Below are 20,801 nucleotides of genomic sequence, written 5' to 3'. Positions count from 1 at the left end.
TTGGCAAAGCTATCATGTGTGTGTGTGTGTGTGTGTATGTGTACATGCCAATCAATTGCGACAATAATACATTGTATACATGTGCATGCATATGTATAATTAGAGAATCACTGAGCAAAACAAATAAACGATAACAAGCACAACAAATACGCTTCAAATACATTTTTGCGCATCGCAGCGCGCCAGGGCTGCATTCCGGCTACTCGATCAGCGCAAAGGCAAAGCATAGGCAAACACACAGAAACACAGAAACAGTTATTTATTGTGCCTATTTTGACTTTGGTCGCGCGCACGCCAAGCGTCTTTAATTGCGCTTTGCTTTATGCCGCCGCCTCAGTTGTCGTCGACGCCGACGCAGACGCAGACGTCGACTGCGCCGATTAAGCAGCTAAAGTTGAGGTGCTCGCGTTGTGCTCGGTCAGTGATAACCGCAACTTGCTGAGCAGCGGACGCGCCTTGCGGCTAATCAAATCAAATACAACATTTATTATTTTCAAGCTTAATTTCGTCTATCTGAAGCTTCGCCAAGTGAAATAAGTAAACAAAAACAAAGGTGATAACGAAAAAAAGTGTGCTAATTAAAACCATAATACTAATTATAATTTAGTTACAAGTAACAAACAATTATTTTGCTTTTTAATCGAGGCAACAATAAATATATCAGAATGGATTAAATTCAATTGATAAGAGAGAGATATTTAAGAATATAAGATAAAAAATAAATTTCCCTGCTCTAAAATAATTGAATAACATTTAACTTGAACCTCAAAAAATTGTGAAATAAATTGACAAGTGCTTTTTTTTTAATTTAAAAATAAACACAACATATATATATAGGATTTCAAAATAGCTTATTTTGTTTATGGGGCAAAGCTCAATCCATCTTCGTTTTGTTAAGAAGCTTTCATTAAATAATTTGATAAACTACAAGAAGAAAACTAGAATAAATCTTAAATAAAATATAATCATTGCCTTGTTAAGGATTTTATTAAATAATTCTATGAAAGGCAATAAAACAAAACCTAATTGAATCTAAATTAAAATATTTGTAAGGAAGCTTTAATTGAATAAATTGAATAAAACTCAAATAAATTCTAACTAAATAAATAATTTTATAAACTGCAACAAAAAAACTTTAATAAATCTTTATTAAAATATAAACTTTGCTTTATTTCAAAAAATTTTAAAGAATGCAAAATAACTCCTTATTAAAATATAAACTGAAATTAAATTTTGAACATATTTCAACTGAAGTATAAAACTAGTTTTAATCTCAATTATTTAATAAAATAATTAAAGTAGATTAGAAAAAACTATTTAAATTTGTAGATTGATTGTCTAATATTAAAAATATATACATTTTCTTTTAAGCCTAACAGACTTATAAAAAAATCAACTAGGAGCTGAGTTTAAATTGCAAATAAATTTATTTATGATTTTTCAATTCGTTCCCCCCGAGCAAAATATATATGCATTTTAAATGCTTCTTCTTTAGCCCTTTTTAATTGCACTTTTTGAATAAAGATTTTTTCAAGTTGCAACAGATTGTTAACTAATTAGCCAATTAGAGGCTAATAGAGGCATTTATGTGTGAAGCTTCAGCGCGGCTTAGAACAGAAAACCTTGGCTGAGTCTAGAGATCTGAACAGGTGCTTAAAGCTCGTTGCGAATAATAAATTACTGTTATTAGGTTTAACACTAATGCAAACAAATCTGTTGTGTGTTTTAAGGAAGAAAGTCATTCGGAGCGTAATATATACCTTTTATGACTCTATACTATATATAAGCTATATATGTGTATTTGTACATTTGAGTATATTGCGAGACTAGCGCTTCACTTAATTTATGTTTTACCTTAGACACCTTTCGACCAAAGTGCAATGTTTTTTATTTAGTTACTTTTGTTTTTGTCGAGCGACACCTAAATAAACAATAAAACTTGATATATTTATATATACATATTTATTTGTTTGCGCAGCCCGAATTTAATTTCAGCTAATTAATTCCAGAGTGTTGTGACAGCTCTTGTTTGTTTTTTTGTAATTTCTCAAACGAAAGCAAGTTTTGTTGTTTATACAATTGGGTTAACTAATACATAAAAGATAAACTATTTATAGCACTTGGCATTAGTTTCTGATCTGCTCTAGCAAAGTGTTGCGAAGTAGCAGCACACCCAATTAGTGTCCAGCCATATAAGTCGAGTGCCAATAAGAATGCAGTCCCGCCTAGTTCGTTTTTTATGCACAATTCATAAATCAAATGAATAATATTAAAATGATGAAATTTACTTGTTGCATTTCAATCAAACGTTTAAATCGAACACTTGCTCAAGAACAGAAACAGAAACAAGACAGATCAAATATGAACATATCGACTGTAGCCGAAGAGTCAAATACCCTTACCAAAGTATGACAGATGAAGAACATTCAAATTAAGTACTCGAATTAAAATTATTTCCCTATCAATGGATCGTAGTGGGTGGGCTTTATCAAGATGGTACAGTGACCACTCGAATGGTAGAACCTGCAAAAAAAAGAGAATCGATTTCTAAAAGCTGCACTTCTTGTTTTTCAATATTTTTTCTAAACGTTTTTCAACACTGTTGAATATAGAATTATGTTAAGTACGATAAAAAAATTTCCCAAGAAAATATCCTAAGGAATTTATAGCATATAAAGTGCAGTGTTATATTAAAACCTTTTTTAAGCTATGTAATCAAAATTAATTTTTCGAAAATTTGTTGTCAGTATATTAATATTTTTATTTACTTTAAAAGATATGTTTTTAACTTAATTATAAACTTGTTCAAAATAATTAAGAATTTTCAAGTTTTGACAAAAACAAACAACGAATTTACAATTTTTGACAGACAGAGAATTGTGATCGTATGTGATATATGTTATTTGCCTAATGGAATCGAAGAAGATTTCGCAATTAGCTTGCAAACATGATGTCAAAATTATAATATCCATTTTTTAGCTATATAAAGAAAAATAGACACTTTATTTGATTTTAATGACTTAAATTAAAAATGAATACAAAAAAAAAATTGTATAACAAGTCGCATTAGCATAATTAATGGGAGACTAGTTCTCAAAGAAATAGATAGATGTTAATGCAGTCAGTTACTTGTTTGTGGCTGAAACATATTGATAGGGTAGGCCTCCTTAAATGTGTGTTGCACATTTCCTGCTTAAATCGAATACCCTACCTGAGGTTGTAAAGAATATTACTTGATTACATGTACAGCTAAATTATGGCAATAAGGAAACAGAATATCATGTTTGTCATTTTGCGTATCGCATGTTAAATCAAACAACATTAATTAGCATTGGATCCACATGCAAATGTTACTCGTTTATGCAAATATACAAATGCAACTAAGTGCGGCAAATGAAACGGAATTAATGATAATCTGGCACTCATAACTGACATTTTAATTGCCGTTGCAGATGCAGCTGCAATCGAGCTCTTTACTCTGGTTCGGAATACTGGCCGTATGTGGACTGGGCACCGATGCATATCGCATACTGTTCATGGGGCCCTTTCCGGCGCCCAGTCACTGGATGTGGCTGGAGCATTTCCAGCGCGACTTGCTTCAACGTGGACATCAGGTGACCAGCCTCAATAATCATCCCACAAAGACGCCGCATGAGAATCTAACTGAGATAATACTTAATCCCACCTTCGACATACCCAAGCACTGTGAGTATAAACCAACTAATGCTCAGATTAAGCAAAAAATCTGCTAAAATCTCATCACAAAGTTCCTATTTGAAACACTTTCTAAAAGCTCAAAATTTCTATATTCTCAGAATTAAGATCTGATTTCAAATCTAAGAGTGTAGCTTAATCTATGAAATTTGGTTCTCCGATCAAGAAAGTTTTAGGTCATTCCAGTTTTTAAATTCTAGTTTTAAGAACTTTCTATTAAGTTCAAGTCGATTTTATACTCTGTTCACTCAGTGAAATAGAGTATATTTATGTTGTGGAATTCATGTCGTGTTTATCTGTTGGAACGCAATTTCTTTTTTACGCCTTTAAAGCTAGAGTACTTGAAACATTAAACGTATCCACATAAAAAACTGTATGCAGTTTTGTGCCACGGCCGTAACTAGGTCGAGGTTTAATTCCTAGGTCATAAGGTTTAATTCCTTGCTAAAGAATTGGCCTCTAACTCCATTTGGCATCTTATTGTGGCAACATTATTAGCTGTCAAAATTCATGTGTAAATGGTAGCATCAAATCTACGATATATTGGATTACCTCGGCCAAAAATTGTCAGATTTTGGAGTGGTATACCATAATCAAAAATCGATGGATTAAAACAACTTGTGGACCAAAAAACTATTCGTTGTGAATTTTATCCCATTTTGGACTCGTAAGGATCAGTATTGTCAAATGGCGGTTCGAAAATCAAAGGTTTTTTGAGGATTTTTATTGAATATCTCGGGTAAATACTGTCAGATTTTGAAATATTATACCTTTTTGAATTCGTAGGGATCCCTACTATCAATCTGCATTCAAACATTTTAAAAATCGATGGGTTAAAAAAAGTGGTTGACCAAAAACCGATTCGTTTGTAAAGTCAACCTTTTCTGATGATTTTTTGAAATATCTCAGCCAAATACTGTCCGATTTGGGAATTTTATACCATTTTGGACTCGTAAGGATTAGTATTATCGATTGGCATCAAAAAAAGAAAAATCTAAATTTTGGCCAAAATCAACAAAATGGCAAGGGGTTACATCACGTTTTTTCTCAAATTCGGGGTCGGTTCGAAAATCAGAAGTTTTTCGATGATTTTTATTGAATATCTCGGGTAAATACTGTCAGATTTTGAAATGTTATACCTTTTTGAATTCGTAGAGATCCCTACTAACAATCTGCATTCAAACATTTTAAAAATCGATGGGTTAAAAAAAGTGGTTGACCAAAAACCGATTCGTTTGTAAAGTCAACCTTTTCTGATGATTTTTTGAAATATCTCAGCCAAATACTGTCCGATTTGGGAATTTTATACCATTTTGGACTCGTAAGGATTAGTATTATCGATTGGCATCAAAAAAAGAAAAATCTAAATTTTGGCCAAAATCAACAAAATGGCAAGGGGTTACATCACGTTTTTTCTCAAATTCGGGGTCGGTTCGAAAATCAGAAGTTTTTCGATGATTTTTATTGAATATCTCGGGTAAATACTGTCAGATTTTGAAATGTTATACCTTTTTGAATTCGTAGGGATCCCTACTATCAATCTGCATTCAAACATTTTAAAAATCGATGGGTTAAAAAAAGTGGTTGACCAAAAACCGATTCGTTTTTAGAGTCAACCTTTTCTGATGATTTTTTGTAATATCTCGGCTAAATACTGTCCGATTTGGGAATTTTATACCATTTTGGACTCGTAAGGATCAGTATTATCGATTGGCATCAAAAAAAGAAAAATCTAAATTTTGGCCAAAATCAACAAAATGGCAAGGGGTTACATCACGTTTTTTCTCAAATTCGGGGTCGGTTCGAAAATCAGAAGTTTTTTGAGGATTTTTATTGAATATCTCGGGTAAATACTGTCAGATTTTGAAATGTTATACCTTTTTGAATTCGTAGAGATCCCTACTAACAATCTGCATTCAAACATTTTAAAAATCGATGGGTTAAAAAAAGTGGTTGACCAAAAACCGATTAGTTTGTAAAGTCAACCTTTTCTGATGATTTTTTGTAATATATCGGCCAAATACTGTCCGATTTGGGAATTTTATACCATTTTGGACTCGTAAGGATCAGTATTATCGATTGGCATCAAAAAAAGAAAAATCTAAATTTTGGCCAAAATCAACAAAATGGCAAGGGGTTACATCACGTTTTTTCTCAAATTCGGGGTCGGTTCGAAAATCAGAAGTTTTTTGAGGATTTTTATTGAATATCTCGGGTAAATACTGTCCGATTTGGGAATTTTATACCATTTTGGACTCGTAAGGATCAGTATTATCGATTGGCATCAAAAAAAGAAAAATCTAAATTTTGGCCAAAATCAACAAAATGGCAAGGGGTTACATCACGTTTTTTCTCAAATTCGGGGTCGGTTCGAAAATCAGAAGTTTTTGAGGATTTTTATTGAATATCTCGGGTAAATACTGTCAGATTTTGAAATATTATACCTTTTTGAGTTCGTAGAGATCCCTACTATCAATCTGCATTCAAACATTTTAAAAATCGATGGGTTAAAAAAAGTGGTTGACCAAAAACCGATTCGTTTGTAAAGTCAACCTTTTCTGATGATTTTTTCTAATATCTCGGCCAAATACTGTCGGATTTGGGAATTTTATACCATTTTGGACTCGTAAGGATCACTATTATCGATTGGCATCAAAAAAATTAAAATCTAAATTTTAGCCAAAATCAACAAAATGGCAAGGGGTTACATCACGTTTTTTCTCAAATTCGGGGTCGGTTCGAAAATCAGAAGTTTTTTGAGGATTTTTATTGAATATCTCGGGTAAATACTGTCAGATTTTGAAATGTTATACCTTTTTGAATTCGTAGGGATCCCTACTAACAATCTGCATTCAAACATTTCAAAAATCGATGGGTTAAAAAAAGTGGTTGACCAAAAACCGATTCGTTTGTAAAGTCAACCTTTTCTGATGATTTTTTGTAATATCTCGGCCAAATACTGTCCGATTTGGGAATTTTATACCATTTTGGGCTCGTAAGGATCAGTATTATCGATTGGCATCAAAAAAAGAAAAATCAAAATTTTGGCCAAAATCAACAAAATGGCAAGGGGTTACATCACGTTTTTTCTCAAATTCGGGGTCGGTTCGAAAATCAGAAGTTTTTGAGGATTTTTATTGAATATCTCGGGTAAATACTGTCAGATTTTGAAATGTTATACCTTTTTGAATTCGTAGGGATCCCTACTATCAATCTGCATTCAAACATTTTAAAAATCGATGGGTTAAAAAAAGTGGTTGACCAAAAACCGATTCGTTTGTAAAGTCAACCTTTTCTGATGATTTTTTCTAATATCTCGGCCAAATACTGTCCGATTTGGGAATTTTATACCATTTTGGACTCGTAAGGATCAGTATTATCGATTGGCATCAAAAAAAGAAAAATCTAAATTTTGGCCAAAATCAACAAAATGGCAAGGGGTTACATCACGTTTTTTCTCAAATTCGGGGTCGGTTCGAAAATCAGAAGTTTTTGAGGATTTTTATTGAATATCTCGGGTAAATACTGTCAGATTTTGAAATATTATACCTTTTTGAGTTCGTAGAGATCCCTACTATCAATCTGCATTCAAACATTTTAAAAATCGATGGGTTAAAAAAAGTGGTTGACCAAAAACCGATTCGTTTGTAAAGTCAACCTTTTCTGATGATTTTTATTGAATATCTCGGCCAAATACTGTCCGATTTGGGAATTTTATACCATTTTGGACTCGTAAGGATCAGTACTTTCGATTGGCATCAAAAAAAGAAAAATCTAAATTTTGACCAAAATCAACAAAATGGCAAGGGGTTACATCACGTTTTTTCTCAAATTCGGGGTCGGTTCGAAAATCAGAAGTTTTTTGAGGATTTTTATTGAATATCTCGGGTAAATACTGTCAGATTTTGAAATGTTATACCTTTTTGAATTCGTAGAGATCCCTACTAACAATCTGCATTCAAACATTTTAAAAATCGATGGGTTAAAAAAAGTGGTTGACCAAAAACCGATTCGTTTGTAAAGTCAACCTTTTCTGATGATTTTTATTGAATATCTCGGCCAAATACGGTCCGATTTGGGAATTTTATACCATTTTGGACTCGTAAGGATCAGTACTTTCGATTGGCATCAAAAAAAGAAAAATCTAAATTTTGACCAAAATCAACAAAATGGCAAGGGGTTACATCACGTTTTTTCTCAAATTCGGGGTCGGTTCGAAAATCAGAAGTTTTTTGAGGATTTTTATTGAATATCTCGGGTAAATACTGTCAGATTTTGAAATGTTATACCTTTTTGAATTCGTAGAGATCCCTACTAACAATCTGCATTCAAACATTTTAAAAATCGATGGGTTAAAAAAAGTGGTTGACCAAAAACCGATTCGTTTGTAAAGTCAACCTTTTCTGATGATTTTTATTGAATATCTCGGCCAAATACGGTCCGATTTGGGAATTTTATACCATTTTGGACTCGTAAGGATCAGTACTTTCGATTGGCATCAAAAAAAGAAAAATCTAAATTTTGACCAAAATCAACAAAATGGCAAGGGGTTACATCACGTTTTTTCTCAAATTCGGGGTCGGTTCGAAAATCAGAAGTTTTTTGAGGATTTTTATTGAATATCTCGGGTAAATACTGTCAGATTTTGAAATGTTATACCTTTTTGAATTCGTAGGGATCCCTACTATCAATCTGCATTCAAAAACATGAAAAATCTAAATTTTGGCCAAAATTAACAAAATGGCAATGGGTTACATCACGTTTTTTCTCAAATTTGGGGACATTTCGAAAATCAAAAGTTTTTTGATGATTGTTACTGAATATCTCGGGTAAATACTGTCAGATTTTGAAATGTTATACCTTTTTGAATTCGTAGGGATCCCTACTATCAATCTGCATTCAAACATTTCAAAAATCGATGCGTAAAAAAAAGTGGTTGACCAAAAACCGATTCGTTTGTAAAGTCAACCTTTTCTGATGATTTTTTGTAATATCTCGGCCAAATACTGTCCGATTTGGGAATTTTATACCATTTTGGACTCGTAAGGATCAGTATTATCGATTGGCATCAAAAGAGGAAAAATCTAAATTTTGGCCAAAATCAACAAAATGGCAAGGGGTTACATCACGTTTTTTCACAAATTCTGGGCCGGTTCGAAAATCAAAAGTTTTTTGATGATTGTTACTGAATATCTCGGGTAAATACTGTCAGATTTTGAAATGTTATACCTTTTTGAATTCGTAGGGATCCCTACTATCAATCTGCATTCAAACATTTCAAAAATCGATGGGTTAAAAAAAGTGGTTGACCAAAAACCGATTCGTTTGTAAAGTCAACCTTTTCTGATGATTTTTTGTAATATCTCGGCCAAATACTGTCCGATTTGGGAATTTTATACCATTTTGGACTCGTAAGGATCAGTATTATCGATTGGCATCAAAAAAAGAAAAATCTAAATTTTGGCCAAAATCAACAAAATGGCAAGGGGTTACATCACGTTTTTTCTCAAATTCGGGGTCGGTTCGAAAATCAGAAGTTTTTGAGGATTTTTATTGAATATCTCGGGTAAATACTGTCAGATTTTGAAATGTTATACCTTTTTGAATTCGTAGGGATCCCTACTATCAATCTGCATTCAAACATTTTAAAAATCGATGGGTTAAAAAAAGTGGTTGACCAAAAACCGATTCGTTTGTAAAGTCAACCTTTTCTGATGATTTTTTCTAATATCTCGGCCAAATACTGTCCGATTTGGGAATTTTATACCATTTTGGACTCGTAAGGATCAGTATTATCGATTGGCATCAAAAAAAGAAAAATCTAAATTTTGGCCAAAATCAACAAAATGGCAAGGGGTTACATCACGTTTTTTCTCAAATTCGGGGTCGGTTCGAAAATCAGAAGTTTTTTGAGGATTTTTATTGAATATCTCGGGTAAATACTGTCAGATTTTGAAATGTTATACCTTTTTGAATTCGTAGGGATCCCTACTATCAATCTGCATTCAAACATTTTAAAAATCGATGGGTTAAAAAAAGTGGTTGACCAAAAACCGATTCGTTTGTAAAGTCAACCTTTTCTGATGATTTTTTGAAATATCTCGGCCAATTACTGTCCGATTTGGGAATTTTATACCATTTTGGACTCGTAAGGATCAGTATTATCGATTGGCATCAAAAAAAGAAAAATCTAAATTTTGACCAAAATCAACAAAATGGCAAGGGGTTACATCACGTTTTTTCACAAATTCGGGGCCGGTACGAAAATCAAAAGTTGTTTGATGATTGTTACTGAATATCTCGGGTAAATACTGTCAGATTTTGAAATGTTATACCTTTTTGAATTCGTAGGGATCCCTACTATCAATCTGCATTCAAACATTTCAATAATCGATGGGTTAAAAAAAGTGGTTGACCAAAAACCGATTCGTTTGTAAAGTCAACCTTTTCTGATGATTTTTTGTAATATCTCGGCCAAATACTGTCCGATTAGGGAATTTTATACCATTTTGGACTCGTAAGGATCAGTACTTTCGATTGGCATCAAAAAAATAAAAATCTAAATTTTGGCCAAAATCAACAAAATGGCAAGGGGTTACATCACGTTTTTTCTCAAATTTGGGGACATTTCGAAAATAAAAAGCTTTTTGAAGGTTTTTTTTTGAATATCTCGGGTAAATACTGTCAGATTTTTAAATGTTATACCTTTTTGAATTCGTAGGGATCCCTACTATCAATCTGCATTCAAACATTTCAATAATCGATGGGTTAAAAAAAGTGGTTGACCAAAAACCGATTCGTTTGTAAAGTCAACCTTTTCTGATGATTTTTTGAAATATCTCGGCCAATTACTGTCCGATTTGGGAATTTTATACCATTTTGGACTCGTAAGGATCAGTATTATCGATTGGCATCAAAAGAGGAAAAATCTAAATTTTGGCCAAAATCAACAAAATGGCAAGGGGTTACATCACGTTTTTTCACAAATTCGGGGCCGGTTCGAAAATCAAAAGTTTTTTGATGATTGTTACTGAATATCTCGGGTAAATACTGTCAGATTTTGAAATGTTATACCTTTTTGAATTCGTAGGGATCCCTACTATCAATCTGCATTCAAACATTTCAATAATCGATGGGTTAAAAAAAGTGGTTGACCAAAAACCGATTCGTTTGTAAAGTCAACCTTTTCTGATGATTTTTTCTAATATCTCGGCCAAATACTGTCCGATTAGGGAATTTTATACCATTTTGGACTCGTAAGGATCAGTACTTTTGATTGGCATCAAAAAAATAAAAATCTAAATTTTGGCCAAAATCAACAAAATGGCAAGGGGTTACATCACGTTTTTTCACAAATTCGGGGCCGGTTCGAAAATCAAAAGTTTTTTGATGATTGTTACTGAATATTTCGGGTAAATACTGTCAGATTTTGAAATGTTATACCTTTTTGAATTCGTAGGGATCCCTACTATCAATCTGCATTCAAACATTTCAATAATCGATGGGTTAAAAAAAGTGGTTGACCAAAAACCGATTCGTTTGTAAAGTCAACCTTTTCTGATGATTTTTATTGAATATCTCGGCCAAATACTGTCCGATTTGGGAATTTTATACCATTTTGGACTCGTAAAGATCAGTATTATCGATTGGCATCAAAAAAAGAAAAATTTAAATTTTGACCAAAATCAACAAAATGGCAAGGGGTTACATCACGTTTTTTCTCAAATTTGGGGACATTTCGAAAATAAAAAGCTTTTTGATGATTTTTATTGAATATCTCGGGTAAATACTGTCAGATTTTTAAATGTTATACCTTTTTGAATTCGTAGGGATCCCTAATATCAATCTGCATTCAAACATTTCAAAAATCGATGGGTTAAAAAAAGTGGTTGACCAAAAACCGATTCGTTTGTAAAGTCAACCTTTTCTGATGATTTTTTCTAATATCTCGGCCAAATACTGTCCGATTTGGGAATTTTATACCATTTTGGACTCGTAAGGATCAGTATTATCGATTGGCATCAAAAGAGGAAAAATCTAAATTTTGGCCAAAATCAACAATATGGCAAGGGGTTACATCACGTTTTTTCACAAATTCGGGGCCGGTTCGAAAATCAAAAGTTTTTTGATGACTGTTACTGAATATCTCGGGTAAATACTGTCAGATTTTGAAATGTTATACCTTTTTGAATTCGTAGGGATCCCTACTATCAATCTGCATTCAAACATTTTAAAAATCGATGGGTTAAAAAAAGTGGTTGACCAAAAACCGATTCGTTTGTAAAGTCAACCTTTTCTGATGATTTTTTCTAATATCTCGGCCAAATACTGTCCGATTTGGGAATTTTATACCATTTTGGACTCGTAAGGATCAGTATTATCGATTGGCATCAAAAGAGGAAAAATCTAAATTTTGGCCAAAATCAACAAAATGGCAAGGGGTTACATCACGTTTTTTCACAAATTCGGGGCCGGTTCTAAAATCAGAAGTTTTTCGATGATTTTTATTGAATATCTCGGGTAAATACTGTTAGATTTTGAAATGTTATACCTTTTTGAATTCGTAGGGATCCCTACTATCAATCTGCATTCAAACATTTCAATAATCGATGGGTTAAAAAAAGTGGTTGACCAAAAACCGATTCGTTTGTAAAGTCAACCTTTTCTGATGATTTTTATTGAATATCTCGGCCAAATACTGTCCGATTTGGGAATTTTATACCATTTTGGACTCGTAAGGATCAGTATTATCGATTGGCATCAAAAAAAGAAAAATCTAAATTTTGGCCAAAATCAACAAAATGGCGTTTTTTCACAAATTCGGGGCCGGTTCGAAAATCAAAAGTTGTTTGATGATTGTTACTGAATATCTCGGGTAAATACTGTCAGATTTTGAAATGTTATACCTTTTTGAATTCGTAGGGATCCCTACTATCAATCTGCATTCAAACATTTCAATAATCGATGGGTTAAAAAAAGTGGTTGACCAAAAACCGATTCGTTTGTAAAGTCAACCTTTTCTGATGATTTTTTGTAATATCTCGGTCAAATACTGTCCGATTAGGGAATTTTATACCATTTTGGACTCGTAAGGATCAGTATTATCGATTGGCATCAAAAAAAGAAAAATCTAAATTTTGGCCAAAATCAACAAAATGGCAAGGGGTTACATCACGTTTTTTCACAAATTCGGGGCCGGTTCGAAAATCAAAAGTTGTTTGATGATTGTTACTGAATATCTCGGGTAAATACTGTCAGATTTTGAAATGTTATACCTTTTTGAATTCGTAGGGATCCCTACTATCAATCTGCATTCAAACATTTTAAAAATCGATGGGTTAAAAAAAGTGGTTGACCAAAAACCGATTCGTTTGTAAAGTCAACCTTTTCTGATGATTTTTATTGAATATCTCGGCCAAATACTGTCCGATTTGGGAATTTTATACCATTTTGGACTCGTAAAGATCAGTATTATCGATTGGCATCAAAAAAAGAAAAATCTAAATTTTGACCAAAATCAACAAAATGGCAAGGGGTTACATCACGTTTTTTCACAAATTCGGGGCCGGTTCGAAAATCAAAAGTTTTTTGATGATTGTTACTGAATATCTCGGGTAAATACTGTCAGATTTTGAAATGTTATACCTTTTTGAATTCGTAGGGATCCCTACTATCAATCTGCATTCAAACATTTCAAAAATCGATGGGTTAAAAAAAGTGGTTGACCAAAAACCGATTCGTTTGTAAAGTCAACTTTTTCTGATGATTTTTTCTAATATCTCGGCCAAATACTGTCCGATTTGGGAATTTTATACCATTTTGGACTCGTAAGGATCAGTATTATCGATTGGCATCAAAAGAGGAAAAATCTAAATTTTGACCAAAATCAACAAAATGGCAAGGGGTTACATCACGTTTTTTCACAAATTCGGGGCCGGTTCGAAAATCAAAAGTTTTTTGATGATTGTTACTGAATATCTCGGGTAAATACTGTCAGATTTTGAAATGTTATACCTTTTTGAATTCGTAGGGATCCCTACTATCAATCTGCATTCAAACATTTTAAAAATCGATGGGTTAAAAAAAGTGGTTGACCAAAAACCGATTCGTTTGTAAAGTCAACCTTTTCTGATGATTTTTTCTAATATCTCGGCCAAATACTGTCCGATTTGGGAATTTTATACCATTTTGGACTCGTAAGGATCAGTATTATCGATTGGCATCAAAAGAGGAAAAATCTAAATTTTGGCCAAAATCAACAAAATGGCAAGGGGTTACATCACGTTTTTTCACAAATTCGGGGCCGGTTCGAAAATCAAAAGTTTTTTGATGATTGTTACTGAATATCTCGGGTAAATACTGTCAGATTTTGAAATGTTATACCTTTTTGAATTCGTAGGGATCCCTACTATCAATCTGCATTCAAACATTTCAATAATCGATGGGTTAAAAAAAGTGGTTGACCAAAAACCGATTCGTTTGTAAAGTCAACCTTTTCTGATGATTTTTATTGAATATCTCGGCCAAATACTGTCCGATTTGGGAATTTTATACCATTTTGGACTCGTAAGGATCAGTATTATGGATTGGCATCAAAAAAAGAAAAATCTAAATTTTGGCCAAAATCAACAATATGGCAAGGGGTTACATCACGTTTTTTCACAAATTCGGGGCCGGTTCGAAAATCAAAAGTTTTTTGATGACTGTTACTGAATATCTCGGGTAAATACTGTCAGATTTTGAAATGTTATACCTTTTTGAATTCGTAGGGATCCCTACTATCAATCTGCATTCAAACATTTTAAAAATCGATGGGTTAAAAAAAGTGGTTGACCAAAAACCGATTCGTTTGTAAAGTCAACCTTTTCTGATGATTTTTTCTAATATCTCGGCCAAATACTGTCCGATTTGGGAATTTTATACCATTTTGGACTCGTAAGGATCAGTATTATCGATTGGCATCAAAAGAGGAAAAATCTAAATTTTGGCCAAAATCAACAAAATGGCAAGGGGTTACATCACGTTTTTTCACAAATTCGGGGCCGGTTCTAAAATCAGAAGTTTTTCGATGATTTTTATTGAATATCTCGGGTAAATACTGTTAGATTTTGAAATGTTATACCTTTTTGAATTCGTAGGGATCCCTACTATCAATCTGCATTCAAACATTTTAAAAATCGATGGGTTAAAAAAAGTGGTTGACCAAAAACCGATTCGTTTGTAAAGTCAACCTTTTCTGATGATTTTTTCTAATATCTCGGCCAAATACTGTCCGATTTGGGAATTTTATACCATTTTGGACTCGTAAGGATCAGTACTTTCGACTGGTATCAAAAAAAGAAAAATCTAAATTTTGGCCAAAATCAACAAAATGGCAAGGGGTTAAATCTGACAATAGGAATTCTAGTCAAAAGTCACGTAAAAAAGTAGCCTCATTTTATACGAAATGTTTTGTGAGAGAGTATGCATGCTTGCTAGGTCTAAAGTGTAAGCACAAGTAATTATGATGACTTTATTCGACTGCTTTAAGCTGTTGCCATGCCGTGGACAGAGTATTGCGAGGTCGGTGGCAACCGACTGCAACGTTATTTTCTGGTTCAAATGCAAAGCGCAGCGCCATAATTCTGCCGACATATCTCATTCTCTGAGTGTATTTTATAATTCCTGCTGCAGTTGCTCATCCATGTGAATGATGATTTCTTCCTTTTACAGTTCCCAAGAAGAACATCTTCAGCATGCGTTTCGCCAGCGATTTTCAGAATCTGCAATTGTGGTGGCAAATTGGGCAGATGACCACGGAGCATGCGCTGCAGGATGCGCAGGTGAGGCGACTGATCGATAGCCAGGACGAGCACTACGATGTTGTCATATTGGAGCAGTTCTTTCACGAGGCATTCCTCATGTTTGGCCACAAGTTCAAGTGTCCGGTGATCACCATTGGCAGCATGGGCTACGCGGACAATATGGATCATGCCATGGGCATACTGACGCCCTGGTCGGTCATACCCCACCTGCTGCTGCCACACACGGATCAGATGACATTCGTGCAACGTGCCTACAACACGTACTTGTCCCTGTACGATGCAGTCATGAGGCGTTGGTACTACTTGCCACGCATGCAGCAGCTGGCGGAGAAGTATTTTGGAGCTGCCATCAAAGGTGGGTGCGAGATCTCTTAGACTCCTTTACAGCTAATTACCTCTTTCTCTTTCAGGTGAACTGCCCCATGTGCATGACTTGGAGCGCAACATTTCGCTGATGCTCATCAACAGCCATCGCAGCATCGATCTGCCACGACCCAGCATGCCGGGTCTCGTCAATGTGGGCGGCGCGCATATAAAGCCCGCCAAGAAGCTGCCAGCCGATATGCAAAGCTTTATGGACAATGCCACACATGGCGTGGTCTACTTCAGTCTGGGCTCGTATATGAAAAGCACGGATATGCCGCCGGAGAAGACGGCCCAGTTACTCCAAGCCTTTGGCAAGCTCAAGCAGCATGTGCTGTGGAAATATGAGAATGCATCGATTGGCCAATTGCCTGAGAATGTGATGATAAGCAAGTGGATGCCACAGAATGACATTTTGGCACATCCGAATGTCAAAGTTTTCATCACACACGGCGGCATCTTTGGCACCCAGGAGGGCATCTACTGGGGCGTGCCCATGCTGTGCATTCCACTGTATGGGGATCAGCACAGGAATACCATAAAATCCGTGCGCGAGGGCTATGCGCGTAGCCTGGTCTTCTCCCAGTTGACTGTCGACGACTTGGTGCATAATATTGAGGCTCTGATCTATGAGCCGCAGTACAAGCGCAGCGCCTTGGAGGTCTCTCAACGTTTCCGTGATAATCCGATGCATCCGCTGGAGGAGGCCAGCTACTGGATTGAGTATATCATCCGGCATCGTGGCGCGCGTCATTTAAAATCACAGGGTGCCTTCATGCCACTGTATCAGTATCTGCTGCTCGATGTGATTGGCTGTGTGCTGATCGCCCTGTGGCTGACCGTCTGGCTGCCCTGGCGCCTGCTCCGCATGCTGAACAAATGGTGGGCAGCGGCAGCGGCGACTGCCAAGGCGCAGCAGGTCAAAAAAGGTTTGTGAGTAGTTAAATATATTTGTTAAATCTGTATGTGTTACAGTCACAAGCAATAAATGGTGATATAATTTTAGACAGTTTTGAAAGCAATATTTCCTTACGACCAATTAATTTCCCCGAAAAATGGTACCTGAAGACAGTGTGAATGTGTATGTATGTAAATGGATCTGGTGTGTGGATAGAGATTATAAGAGCATAAAACCAACATAGTTCAATTGTGTGGTGAAGAACAAAAATGTCCAAGTGCATGTTGTGGCAATAAAGTATAAGACATTTTTGATGAGGATCTTATAAGCTTGGATAACTATCCCAGAAGTGCATACCCAGAAAGCGGATATTGATTATAGGAGTAAGCTGTATGTGACTGTATAAGTGTGTGGCACTTGTATAAGATAAGCACATATGCAGAGCGCGCAAACTGTTGCTGCAGTGATTGCTGCTCTTGATTCCCTCTCTTAAGTTGCGTACTCAAAGTTCTTATTGCAGTCGCATGCATATTCTGACACTTAGCGCGAGTTTCAGTCTGTGGATTGCCCCGGTGAGCGCAAGTCTATTTAATCGGCAGATTCCTCCGCGCGCGGGTAAATAGAACAGTTATACTAGAGAAAGGCAATATTTTGAATTCCGATTGTACAATAGCGTTGCCTACTTTTAGGCCGCAATTAAAGTGAATATAGACGAATAAGAAAATATGTTACATAATGTTGCATACTTTTCTGCGGCAGCAAGTAAAAAACATGTCTTTAAATAAAGTTATAAACAATTAAATAAAATATGAAATAAATAAATAATTAAAAATACATCCATTTTCTTAGGCTCTACAGCTAACAAATTACAATTAAAATTTATAAATTCAAATAAACACAACAACTTGGCAAGTGGTAATTCTTAACGATTGTCTACTGTACTTGTGCAGTCTCTTAGAGTTCTCACTCACACACTCACACACACACACACGCACCGGCACTTCAACATTTAAAGGTAAGTGGCAAAGCTGTTGCCCAGCATTATCTATATTTATTTTTGTTTTTCTATTTCTATGAATAATTTATGTCCCAATTAATTAAATCGAAATAGGCAAACAGAAAAACTTAAAGAAAATATATCCAAATCACATGGCATATTTTGTGCGCAGTGTTTTTTGTTGATCGTTTTTTTTTCGTTTTTTTTCTGTTTCTGTTTCTGAGTTGTTTTTGTTGTCACGAACTGCCAGACAATGCGAAGCTCATAAAACGCCCCCGCACTGCACGTTCTTTTTTGCCAGTCAAGACTGTTGCGAATTGTCGCGCACCGCCTATAGAAAATCTTGAGCTATGCTTTAAACGGAACTACAAGGCAACTGACTGACTTGGCTGACTATCAAAATAAAGGGCTGATTACCGGCTGGCAATTTTAAGAGCAACCGGAAGAGAACGCCAAAAATTATTACACTGACTTACATAGCACTAAATATATTTTAATGAGCATATTAAACATTTTAATGTTTAGTAATATATAGCTTATATTTTATATATAACTTGGTTTGGTTCTGATATTGTCTTTGATCTATTTTGTATACCCTGTATGCAGTCAATTTAGCTAAACGGGGCTTAATGTGTGCATGCAAAGTTAAGTAACAGGCAGAATAAAGCTTTTCCCACCCTATAAAGTGTATATATATTCTAGATCAAAATCAATAGTCGATCAAAAACCATGTCTGTCGTTAAGTCCGTGTTTCTATCAAGTATCCTGTTTTCTGACCACATCTCGGAACGGAATATTTCACTTTTAGAATACCTTCCCCGCCTCCACACAAAATTGAATGTATAGGAGTTAAAGCCTTGGGCTTAAGTATGCGCCTACTTTTGCATGCAGAGATCGGACTGTGGGCACCGAAGTTAATCAAGCATGAATTTCCTCTAGTATATAGCTAAAGGGACAGCCGCTGCATAACTTTATTCCCTGCAATCTGTAAGGACAGAAGAAGCACATTCGTTGTATCAACCTATCAACCGCATCTGTGAGTTTTTAAATTGGAATTTAATTAACAGAAACAGACAATTGAACTTCGTTTTCTTATCTTTAGCTTCGTTTTCTTGCCTTGCAACACATTTATCTCGTTTTAAGAGTTTTGCTCACTGCGAAATCTGAACGCATGTCCTTGTGGTCGCCAACCAAGTGGAAAGTTTCAGGCTTTTGTCTTATTGATGTTGTAGTTCTTCTGTCAACATGATGTCTGCCCCTTACATTAGCTACATTTGGCTATCTCTCTCTCTCTCTCTATCTCTCTCGCTCCCTCTCTCTCTCTCTCTCTCTCGCTCTCTCTCATTTTTCTCAGTAACAGTCGTTGCTTGGTACGAGACTTTCTCTGCCTTATCTTCTGTTTTTTGGCAATCAATCCATCAATCATTTCAAAATTACTCGTTATAGTTTCGCAAGTATTTCTTCAGCTACTTAGCCAGGCATTTCTTATATATTTTTGACTGATTCTATATGTTATATATGTTAAGGCCAACGTTTTGAGTACCCTCCCCCCCCCCTCCCCGTGTCCCCTTCCTTTTGTCTGCCACTCACAAAAATTCGCTGTGGCTTTGGATTTATGTCACATGCATCTCATCCACTTTCACTGCGGTCACCTTGTGAAGGTTCAAGTGCGACTCCATTGTTGTTCGCCTCGTCTTTGTTGCTGTTGTTGTTGCTGTTGTTGTTGTTGTTGTTGCTGTTGTTGCGGTTACGAACTGTCCACTCTGTCTGTGGGCCCTGTACCGGCCGCACCGGTTAAGCTGAGTGGCAACAAAACTGACAACAACAACAATTAAAACGAGTAAGAGGGCTCTAGTCTGGAAATGCCCGACAGGGAGATACCCTGTACCAAGCGCCGAGCTGCCATTACAATCATTCGAACTTCTATGCATACAAAGACAAATGCTGTGCTTCTTTCTTCCTTAACTCTAAACTATTCTAAATGCGTTCTTGAAGAACTTTCGTCTTTTTTATTTCACGATCTTTATCATGTTTTCAATGCATATGTATCCCTGACAAAAGTGTGTAAATACCAAAGCTCAAGGCTTTAGCACTAAAATTGCGTGTTTTATAAGTATGTGCGGAACCAGGTTTTACATGTGCACAAACAAAAACATGCTGGACCTGTATATACTACTAAACGAGAGTCAACATAATAAATAAAGTCTCGCTGGCTCTCTTCAGCTACTAGATATTATCTAATAATTGTAAAAACGATTTCGATTCTTATCGATTTGAAGCCAATGCGGCAATTAATCGAAGATTTGAATCAAACTTGAGCTGTGCGCCAACAGGAAGTTACGTTCAAAATGTCAAATCTATAGCTCTAAAAGTTCCCTTGACTCGGCTGTGAATTCGAAGATGTATTCTTCTGTCTGTAACAAATAATTACCCATAACCAATATACCCACCTTTACGCAGCTTCGTTCGAGAAGAGACTTTATGCATATTTGGCGCATCTTTAGCACATTTTTCGTGATTGTCTTAATGACGTTTATGTTGTCCGATTATAAATTGCAAATTTAATTAGGCATGTGATTTAATTATCAACCCCCTTGTCAAGAGTTCGCAAAGTTTTTGACATAATAGCTGCAAACACTGTCAAATGCAAAATATTGAATATTCAACACTTGACTGACTTTTCGGAGGCAGCTTTTTGCTTTTATTTACGAATTCGGCGAATTTGGCGTCTAACTGTATTTAATCACCTGTGAGTGCGTGTGTGCGCATATTTGCTTCAAATATCATTTAAAAATGTTATTTGAATATTTACGTAATCGACACAAACCGGACCTCTCCGACAACACGACGTGGCAGGCACAAACCTCCGCAGTTCCGAGAGCGCCGCTGAATGATGGTATCAGTGCCAGGCACGCCGCCAAATTCAATTCTTAATGGGCCACTTCACAGCTACGAAGAACTGGCCACGAAAAAGTGACGAAGGCAACAAGCTGAGCGCGACTACGAATACCCTGTATAGTCGAAA

At 35.4% G+C, this 20,801-nt stretch overlaps 1 protein-coding gene across 1 annotated transcript; it reads left to right on the top strand.

Annotated features, from left to right (window-relative positions):
* The first annotated feature begins 416 nt into the window (after positions 1-416).
* Positions 417-16,886, top strand: Ugt301D1 (UDP-glycosyltransferase family 301 member D1). The gene is made up of 4 exons (XM_064690373.1): positions 417-553; positions 3,453-3,705; positions 15,427-15,873; positions 15,929-16,886. Exons 2-4 carry the CDS (start codon positions 3,453-3,455, stop codon positions 16,816-16,818), a joined length of 1,590 nt encoding a protein of 529 aa, XP_064546443.1. The 5' UTR covers positions 417-553; the 3' UTR covers positions 16,819-16,886.
* The last annotated feature ends 3,915 nt before the right edge of the window (positions 16,887-20,801 follow it).

Source organism: Drosophila montana, unplaced genomic scaffold (genome assembly GCF_035044405.1).
Source record: "Drosophila montana isolate Dmon_TW-CO22-7 unplaced genomic scaffold, ASM3504440v1 contig_3257_1, whole genome shotgun sequence".
Taxonomy (NCBI): domain Eukaryota; kingdom Metazoa; phylum Arthropoda; class Insecta; order Diptera; family Drosophilidae; genus Drosophila; species Drosophila montana.
This window is presented reverse-complemented; position numbering and strand designations above follow the sequence as displayed.

What these genes read in the sequence shown, in the direction of transcription:
- Ugt301D1 (XM_064690373.1), top strand. Translation starts at nt 3,453, where the DNA reads ATGCAGCTGCAATCGAGCTCTTTACTCTGGTTCGGAATACTGGCCGTA. An exon ending in CTTCGACATACCCAAGCACT is followed by an intron (nt 3,706 to 15,426) that starts GTGAGTATAAAC and finishes TTCCTTTTACAG; the next exon opens with TTCCCAAGAAGAACATCTTC. An exon ending in TTTTGGAGCTGCCATCAAAG is followed by an intron (nt 15,874 to 15,928) that starts GTGGGTGCGAGA and finishes TTTCTCTTTCAG; the next exon opens with GTGAACTGCCCCATGTGCAT.